This window comes from Guillardia theta (genome assembly GCF_000315625.1).
Source record: "Guillardia theta CCMP2712 unplaced genomic scaffold GUITHscaffold_76, whole genome shotgun sequence".
In the NCBI taxonomy this organism is placed as follows: domain Eukaryota; class Cryptophyceae; order Pyrenomonadales; family Geminigeraceae; genus Guillardia; species Guillardia theta.
In genome coordinates, this window is record NW_005434598.1 from 257,853 (window position 1) to 266,949 (window position 9,097).

At 51.5% G+C, this 9,097-nt stretch overlaps 4 protein-coding genes across 4 annotated transcripts in view; 2 read left to right on the forward strand and 2 right to left on the reverse strand.

The window, feature by feature from the left end:
- Positions 1-529: 529 nt before the first annotated feature.
- On the reverse strand, positions 530-1,579 carry GUITHDRAFT_114563 (hypothetical protein; the record flags this gene model as incomplete). The annotated part of the gene is made up of 4 exons (XM_005826289.1): positions 530-778; positions 814-1,264; positions 1,320-1,428; positions 1,555-1,579. The coding sequence occupies 4 exons, from the start codon at positions 1,577-1,579 to the stop codon at positions 530-532; spliced, it is 834 nt and encodes a 277-aa protein (XP_005826346.1).
- A 1,915-nt stretch (positions 1,580-3,494) lies between these two features.
- Positions 3,495-3,947, forward strand: GUITHDRAFT_114564 (hypothetical protein; the record flags this gene model as incomplete). Its single annotated transcript, XM_005826290.1, has 2 exons — positions 3,495-3,632; positions 3,684-3,947. The coding sequence occupies 2 exons, from the start codon at positions 3,495-3,497 to the stop codon at positions 3,945-3,947; spliced, it is 402 nt and encodes a 133-aa protein (XP_005826347.1).
- A 234-nt stretch (positions 3,948-4,181) lies between these two features.
- Positions 4,182-4,460, reverse strand: GUITHDRAFT_76406 (hypothetical protein; the record flags this gene model as incomplete). The annotated part of the gene is made up of 1 exon (XM_005826291.1): positions 4,182-4,460. A coding segment is annotated over one exon (279 nt), but the record flags the coding sequence as incomplete, so codon positions are not given.
- Positions 4,461-6,661: 2,201 nt separating this feature from the next.
- GUITHDRAFT_114566 (hypothetical protein) overlaps positions 6,662-9,097 on the forward strand; it is a gene marked incomplete at both ends in the record, with an annotated part of 4,947 nt that continues 2,511 nt past the window's right edge. The window contains 14 exons of the mRNA XM_005826292.1: positions 6,662-6,689; positions 6,742-6,814; positions 6,866-6,919; positions 6,974-7,040; positions 7,279-7,359; positions 7,405-7,450; positions 7,500-7,548; positions 7,597-7,738; positions 7,792-7,917; positions 7,971-8,089; positions 8,139-8,187; positions 8,231-8,359; positions 8,410-8,538; positions 8,978-9,064. Coding sequence (XP_005826349.1) covers positions 6,662-6,689; positions 6,742-6,814; positions 6,866-6,919; positions 6,974-7,040; positions 7,279-7,359; positions 7,405-7,450; positions 7,500-7,548; positions 7,597-7,738; positions 7,792-7,917; positions 7,971-8,089; positions 8,139-8,187; positions 8,231-8,359; positions 8,410-8,538; positions 8,978-9,064 — 1,179 coding nt within the window. The remainder of the gene's footprint in view (positions 6,690-6,741; positions 6,815-6,865; positions 6,920-6,973; positions 7,041-7,278; positions 7,360-7,404; positions 7,451-7,499; positions 7,549-7,596; positions 7,739-7,791; positions 7,918-7,970; positions 8,090-8,138; positions 8,188-8,230; positions 8,360-8,409; positions 8,539-8,977; positions 9,065-9,097) is intronic.

Below are 9,097 nucleotides of genomic sequence, written 5' to 3' on the forward strand. Positions count from 1 at the left end.
TCTTGCAGACCGGGTTCCGACCCTTTCCACTACCCCTGCCAAATCATGAACCCATCAAGCATGCCCAGATGATACCCCCCCAATAGACTAATAAATCACCGGTATATCCTACACCCCACCCCAGGATGAGGAAACTTACTATACACCACCCAGCCTGTATCAGGCTTTACCTTGTAACTATGTCCCTGTAACCCTACCCCCTTTGTACCCAGACACAATGACCCTACCAACTCTTTTTGAGATGATGGTGACATACCCCCCCTTGTCCTCTTCAAAATCAGGTCGATACAACAGGTTCACAGCACAACATCTGCACCCCCACCCCCCCTTGTTGTACAACCACCCTACTGGAAGATTACCTGTAACATGTGAGTGAAGCAGATGACGGTACATTGTAGCATAATGTGTGCTGGGATGGTACCTTTGACAGTACTGTGATTTTAGTCATATATCTTATAATCTTATATAACGCTCTCACGGCACACCCTTTGAGTCACCACAGGAACTTGCTTGACGGTTAGACGGTTATTCAAACCTCAAGCCCTCTCCAATAGAGGCAGAGTTGCGCTGGGGGTCTGGTCTGCTGGGAGGAAGCGACTCCGAGGCTCCATGCAGGCCTCTCAGGGCACACGGCCTTGCATACTCCCCCGCCTGTACCGTCTGACTCATTCACCTCAAACTTGCTCTTGTGCGACGTCGGACCATCTCCTCCCGCCCTCCCTCCTGCCTTCGCCGGCGGGCTCCTCAGCGCCTCCTCGAGCCTCCTCGCTGTCGCCGTCTGCTGTAGAGCCGATAGAGCGCTCTCCGCCATACCCTGTAACCCCGAAAGAGGATTCGCCGCTCTCGGAGTCCCGCCGGGGATGCACTCGGAGGCTCCGCCGTGACGGCCTTGCACTCGAGCTCCCAGTATCTTGCGACTCTGACCTGGTCGTCGTCGTACGAGCCTGGGCTCAAGTTGTCAGGGCCTGATTGCGGCACGAGGGCCGACGCGTCCGATCGACGCGGCCGACTCGGAGCAATGCGGCTGTTGACGGTTGAGAATCGGACTGTATTCCTTTGAGTCTCGAGGGTCTGAAAGAGCTTCATGAGATCAGAGCTGATGTCGTCGGGGACAAAAGTCCAGCTTGTCGTTTGCTGAACACTAGCTGGTGGATCAGCCGTGGGATTGCTGATTTGTGATTTGATGTCGATGTTGCCTCTGTCTCGTTTGATGGCCGGGTCGTAGGGCTGGAGATGCTTGACGGGCTGGGGGATCTTTGACAGGCTGCTTTCTCACCACGGCCTCAAGCTCTGAGATCCTTCTTGTCGCTTCTTCCAACCTCTGCTTGAGTAGCGAGTCATCATGACCCTCCTCGGGCTTCGGCTTCGGACGACAGAGAAGCTGGGGAAGCAACTCATATCCCTTTCTCAGCCCAGGCCCGGAGAAACCTGCTACAGGAGCTTACATCAGCCGGCTTCAGATATCCCAGGCTCTACTGGTGACCTTCGAGAGTCCGACTCACTGCACTCTGAGGCCGCGGCTCAGCGGCACACAGTGCACCCGTGTGATGATACCGTACTCTTCCTCCCTTTTGGACATGCGGGTATAGTCCAGCAACTGAGCGATAGTGCACTTAGGAGTAGAACAGATGAGGAATGAAGCTAGATTTGTTGATGTACAGCAGTAAGAGAACACACGTCAATGTTCGTGCAGTCCCACTCTGACGACGTGGCCAACGTCTAAGATGGGTTATATGTCGAGGTCAGGCTTAACTCGTAATACACCATGAGTAAATGAAACATGTGTATCGGTTTATACCAGCCTCATGCTTTCATCATACCATTTATACATCTCGCCAGCGTACGTAGCCTCTTGCGACTACTCGCATGATGCTGCCATGTCCGTTACCGTAGTACTGACGTAACGTCATCATGTGCAGGTGCAACATCACCTTTTTCTTATGTCTGCCGGAGAGTCTATTCCGAGGCTCAGCCTGCCACAGTGGCCCGGGTTCAAGTGATCGGATCATGATCAGACCTAGTATTCAGTGAATCATACTGACTTAAATTAGGCTCTCTCTTGCTGCACTGCCGAAGTGCCATACCTTATGAACTTCGGAAGGCGGAGTCAGTCTCTTTCGATGATTCCGAGACCGCCGTGGCACTGACCGCAACAGTGCTCTGCTCAGCGGCTGGGCGGCCCTGGGCCAGCTAACGGTTCAACCTCGCCCATGCCGTCATGCGCCGCGCCGCCGGGCGGGGGGCTCCGCAGGCCTCCGAGTCAACAATCGGACTGTCACTGTGAACTGCAACAAGTTGCGGCAGCATCAGTGCCTGAGGAGGGCAAGAAATTCTGCCCTTTCTGCTATCTTTACTCAAAGTTAAGTTAAAAATCAGTAGGAGGACGCTCCGACCTCTGCGATGATAACCCCTTCAAGTACAGTGGGGAAAAGAGGGTGGGTGATCTACCCCACCTGTCCCTGTGCCTCAAAATCACCCCCTTGGAACACATATCAACCCCGCCGTTGTGAGTTCTTCTTGATCACCCCATCTTTTTTCAAGGAAAACTACCGGTACTGGATTCAAATCTACCCACCCCGGCTGGTCTCTGAGTCCGCGCCGTTATCACCCCTACCACACATACGACATCTTGAGGCCTTTCACTACCCCAAGAATGATAGGGAACAGTATGGGTACTTCGAGTTTCCATAGGTACCCCCACCCCTTCTTGTTGAAGCCGCAGACAATCAGCAATCAATGGCTGCCGACTCATTGCAGCGCTTGACGGCATGAGGGAAGTGAAGAGAGAAATTGAGAATGTCGTCGAGAGTGCGAAACGAATACCAGAAAGACCAGGGTATGCTGAATGGTTAACTTACGTGAATGAAAGAGGATGGAACAAGAGCGGAACTAGGCAGGAAATGAGACACGAATACTTGTCGTGGTAGTGATGCTGCTAATTAGGTGAGAAGAAACGTACAGGATAAGAGGGAGGATAGGAACACTGCAGAGCAGTTAGAAACATATTAGAGATTTAGCGAGGAGGTTTGAAATTGGCAGTGATGAAGCACTTTCATGTGGTTGCGTTTGTCGATTGGAACAAACCATCATTTCAGATTGTTTTGGTTTGCGATGATTGTATTGGGATGAGAACCTGCTCTTGACTCAACTGTATATTATGACAAATAATGCCTTGAGGAGTCAATGCACTACAATCATGTTTTTAAGACCTGGATGCGAAGCCCATATCCTGCACTGAATACGAGTTCATTTTTTTTTTTTGAAACCGTTGAACTGAACATTTGCAAGTCAACACTACATACTGCTACAAAACTGAGCATAACATGACGCTTGCTCACAGGATCAGCTTGTGAGTGAGGAAGAAACAGGTCGCCGGCTCAGCTCGGCGCGTATCGTCAGTCAAGCTGGATCCTTACGCTCCCGTGTCCGCGGGAATGTGGACTTATCCACCTGGGTACCCTCCACCTCCTGCAGGATGGCCTTATCCAGCTCAAATGCATGGCTATCCTCCCTATCCAGTTCCTTATCCCATGATGGTTGGTGGATATCCAGCTCCCCCGCAACCAGGGCGGCCAGGGAAGATGCCTGAAGTTCCTACAAAAGGTCGTAGAAGGAGGAAAAAGATCGCGCAGGTATTGTATATCTGCTCAGTAAGTATCAGGCTCTAAGAGGTTTTTATCTAGGGTGGACCAAAGAAACCAGCAACGTCGTTCGTCATGTTTTCTAACGCTCACAGAGAGGAGGTGAAGGCTGCCAACCCTGGCCTCTCGTTCATCGACGTGGGGAAGAAGCTTGGCGAGATGTGGAGGGAGATGGATCCCACTGTGAGGAAGGAGTGGGAGGATAGGGCCACAGCGGCCAAGGACGAGTATCTGGAAGCGAAGAAGATCTGGCTTGCTCAACGAGCTGCTGGAATGGCTGCAGGTGCAGAGAATCTTGAAGACTAGAAGGCGACTAAAGAGGATTTTGACGAAATCTCTACTGATATGTAACTCTGGAAGATTCCAAGGACTAATGTAATCGTAATTGAATACTTCAATTGATCAATTGCTTTATGATATAAAACACTAATGTGTTGTTGACTGGTTGCTTGAATCAGATAACTGATATTGCAATTTACACACAAATTTGTGATGTGAATGAATAGTTTCAAATGTACAGAAATGTATATCAGAGGCACTTCAGTCTCCATAAAGTCCACTCTGAACAGAACGATGCTCGAGCCAGATCTTCTTCGCTTCCAGATACTCGTCCTTGGCCGCTGTGGCCCTATCCTCCCACTCCTTCCTCACAGTGGGATCCATCTCCCTCCACATCTCGCCGAGCTTCTTCCCCACGTCGATGAACGAGAGGCCAGGGTTGGCAGCCTTCACCTCCTCTCTGTGAGCGTTAGAAAACATGACGAACGACGTTGCTGGTTTCTTTGGGGCTCCCTGGGAAAGCAACTTAGTCTCGTTTCGATGTTCAGTAGATGTGAAAAAATACCTCAGCTTTCGCTTGTTTGTTTTTCCTTCTTCTCTTTGTTTTCCCGCCTGGCATTTCTTTTCCAGCTGGCAGCATGGGAATGGGTGGAGGCATCATGGGCGCATAATATGGGTAAGGAGCAAAATGCGGTGGCTGCATTCCTGGGTAAGCATACATCATAGCTTGAGGAGGGAGCCCCATAGGTGGTTGGTGCGGTGCACCAGGATGTCCAGGCCAGGCCCACATGAATGGAATGTGATGAGACAATCAAAATAATAGAAGATTCGCTCTATTCTGCCCGGCGTTCAAACCCAGGAGGAAGCGAGAAGCGATGGGCGGAGGGCAGATATGTTGAGCTGGCAGTGGGTTCGATCAAAAGTAGGAAGTTGTCAAACAATAGCCCACGATTGGGAATAGGCTCTCGAGCTGGTAAGAGAATCTCCTACCACGCGATGTAGCTCGATTCCAATAACTCAGTTTCAAATTTCCCCAGCCACAGTTAGAGCAAACCAAGTAGGCAGATCAAGTTCCCTCGACCCAGAAAGAGGAGAAGAGAACGGGTCGGAACAGAGAGCACACGAGAACAAGTGAGTGTGGGAGGGGGGAGGAAGGGGCAGGAAGGGGGAGGCAGACAGTAGCACAGGTAGCAAGCGCACGTTCAGAGCACAAGTTTGGCACAGGGTCCGCTGGAGAAGGAAGCCAGAGGGGTACTGTTGGGAAGCGGGTGACCGACATAGGTAGGGTACTAGTTTATGACCCGTGTAAATGACATGAAACAAGGGGGTATAGATCCCAAGAGGTGTTCAGAAGTAGGGGTACTTTCTATTCAAATGGGGTGTGGAAAGCGATAAAGTGCAGGGATATTTTTTCAAGTAGGGTACCCCTTAAAAGGGTGGTGGTGAAGAAGTACCCCTGATATACCCCTGCCCAACCCTGTTTATAAAGGGAATTCATGGGGTGATAGCAACTTGTTCGATCTGCAGAATGGGGGTAGGGGGTGGGGGTGGTATTTGGGGTACTGCAGTTCAGAAGGGAGTATTAAATTATCAGGACCGGTGGGGTGTAAGTTTCTATTTAGATCTTTTTCTTAAGGGTGGGGGTCATTACCGTACCCCAGGGAGGCAGGATGTCAGGTTGTCCTCGTACTGATTTTTAACTTAATTTTGAGTAAAAGTCAGGTGCCCGGGCCAGTCACGGTCAGGGCCCGGCTACCGCGGACGCGGGGTGGCCGCGGCACTGCCGCTGTGCGGCCCGGCCCGGCCCGCCGGGCACGCGGCAGCCGGCAGCGGCCCCCCCGGGGGGCCATCCCGGCGGCGGAGTCCTGGGCCAGTGCAGTGTAGCGCGGCGGCTGCGCCGCTCGCACCGGGCCGGGCTGTCACTGTGTCGGACGGTCCCGGCGATCATGTGATGCGGCCGCCGGGATCGGACTCTGAGGCCCGGCCCCCGGTCCCATCATCGGATTCCACTGAAGTCACAGTGCCGCCGCGCTGGCTCCGACGAACTTCCGGGGGGTTACTAGAATCAGGCCTCGGTGCCTCCGGGGAGCCGTCCGAGGGCCGTCAGTGACTTCAAGTTCGGGGACCGGACTTGAGGTCGCCTGAGGCTGCCGCAGGCTAGTGCCGGGGGTGCTATACGGCACTCGCGGTACCCTACCATAGCACGAGAGCGGAATACAGAGGTGGGTGGGGGGTGGGGGTGATATTATTTCGTTTCTTTTAGAGGAGCCAGGGGTAGGTCCTGTGTTACTCTAAAAGACTGAGTACCGGTCTTTTTGTATGAATCTTGGTATCAAAGGGGGTGGGGTATGTGATCCCATTCAGCGGAGGCATCCGCGGTCTAATGTTAGGGGATGGAAGGGACGAGACACAAGCCATGATGGTTGGAGGACAGAGGAGAGGAAGGGAGCTGCTTGCTTCTTGCTTGTGAGGGGAGGGGGATGGAGAAGGGGGAGAAGGATTGACGGCTGGCACTTGGAGTGAGAGAGGGGAGGAGAGCGGGGGGGAGGGGAGGGGATAGATACAGGGAGACTCAGGGAGACAAGGAGAGCTGTGCGTAAAGCGCTACAAATACTTTGATATCTGAGGTGTACTAATGACTTGTGTTGAATCCTAATCGCCTGTTTCTTAGAGGCATCGTGTGCGAATACTCCATGGCAACGTCTTCAAAATTTTCTCTTCATGGGAAATTTTCGCGTTCGATGGATGTATCTCCCACGCCCTCACCAGGTATTCCAGAATGAACTGTATACATTCATGTGCGGTTGACATTGGGCCTCAGTCGCAACCCCGAGGAATGGAGCATCTCCCCTTTCTCACAATCAGACGCTAGATCACGAGGTTTCGTTCCATCGGTATGTTACGTGTCTGCCTCTCGCAGCAACAAGGCTGAGGTGTTGTGCTAGCTACTTTTCCATGGGAGCGCATGGCCTCGCTAGAAGTTTTTCCAACATGTCAAAGTGAGACACGACAGGATGGTGATCCATTGGTTCATGGTGATTTGAACCTCTCAGATGGCAAGAGTCCTTCGTCTCCATGTGGCTCGCTTCACTGATCCTGCACGTCCATCCTAAGAAGCAGGTGCCAGAGCGTTGCGTGTGCTCACTGCCTGCCACTCACTTGCTCCTCCCTTGTCCTGTCTTCCTCGTGCCTTCCTCACCTCATCCTCCTCCTGCTTCCTGCTGACAGTCTGTTGTTTGTTGGCTTGTCGTGATCTCCACCTTGATCATTCTGATCCATTTGGTTTCACAACAGCCCAGAGCCATCGGATTCCTGATTGCGCGACATGTTCGGGCTGTTGCTCATGTTGTGTTGAAAGCATTGGTTGATAATGCAAGATATCAACGGGAGAAGAGCCATGCTCATGCAAAAGCAAAGAGACACTTTGTTCAGCAGACCAGTAATGATCCGTTGACTCACAATGATCGGCTGACTCTGTGACAAGGTGTTGTTTTCTTCGAAAACTGGATGTCCAAATACAGGACAATGCGGTGATGCGGAATCGGCTCAGGACAGCCGTTTGTCGCTGGCTTCGAGAAGAGCTGCAGACCATCTACGGAGCTTGGAAGGATCAGTGCTTGTTCACGCGGTTGGTAAACGAGCTCCTGTCTCTCCGTCTGACCTGTGCTGCCAACAGTCACTTGGCGTTGGCGTATGATCGCGTGGAGGTGAAAGCGAAGGATTCCAGCATGAGAGGCGCCATGAAGGACTGGATGAGATTTGTCGAGATGCAGGAGATGAAGAGAAAGACCATCACAAGAATCGTGCAAAGGGGGCAGGTGAATCTCGCCAGTTCCAGCTCGACGTGCGATGACGTCATGCCGAATATCAGGAACGACGGGAACTGAAAGTGCTCAACCTCTGGTTTCAAGTGACCGGGTCATTAGCAATCCTCAACCATCTCACAAAGCAAGGAAGAAACCGACATCTCCATGCAGTCAAGAGCTGGGGATTCCAGGTGAGCACCTCACAGACCACACCCGCTGAAAGATGCGTGATGTGTTTGAACAGAGTTGGCAAGCGATTCGACAGAAAGCTCTCAAGGCCATCGCTATGATGGACCGTTCAAACTCCAAATGGAATAGAGAGTTAGTGAGCTATGTGCTCAGAGAGTGGGCCGAGTCCATTCGGTATGCGAGTGTGTTGAGTTTGCGGTGGTCGTTTGATCGCCTTTGGCAGGTCCAAGAAACTTCGCAAGAGCCGATCGTTGTTTTTGATTCACAAGCAGGTCTCACTTGTAGTGATCTCCGACCCTCCTGACTCTCCACCAGAACTTTGCAGTCAAGAAGAAAGCGATTGTCTTCTGGAGCCAAGAATCACACGCCAAGAAAAGATTGAACATGATACACATTATCATCCGATGGAAAGCTGGAAGGACGCTTGTGAAACAGATCTTCAAGGTTTGAATCAGCTGCTTCCCAAAGCTTCGTCTGATTGGTTTGTGCGTCAGCGATTAAGAAGCAATGCTGATGAAGAAAGAGAGAGATTTTCAAGGTACAGGAAAATCGTTGCTAGACAAGTGGTACAGGACCAGAAATCTGCCTTCAGGAATTGGCAATTGCACTACAATGACCTGAAGGTCTGCGCTTTCCTTGCAAGTGAATTTCGCTCACCTTGACATAGCATCTAAACCTCATGCATGACCGCATCCAATCCAAAACTTCTCGCAACACCTACAAAGAATTTCTTCATCTGTGGACCTTCGTCGTCAACAAAACGTCAAAACTCATCAAGTTGCATTCCAAATTATCTTCGAAGAACAAGTATAGGCTTTTAACTGAATTCCTTCGAGAATGGAATGCACAGGTGCGAGCACTGACGCATGTTTCGATCAAACTGAGAGTTAGCAGGCGGTGCTGTCATCGACCAACCGCAATTTATCTCTTGCAAGCTTTCAAAAGGGGCGATTCTTTGGTTCCAAGTCACGTGAACGAGCTTTCAACGCCTGGACAAGCTTGCTGGCATACTTGCGAAGAACCTCTTCGTACACGTGGAGAGTGCTGAGGTATCGAGTGCAGTCAAGGGCTTTCCAGCAATGGTCGCTTACGGCTAAAGTCCTTCACTTTCAAATCTTGAGCTACAACAGGATGATTCAAAGACGCAATGTAACTTCTCCCTCCCTCCCTCACTCCCTCGCT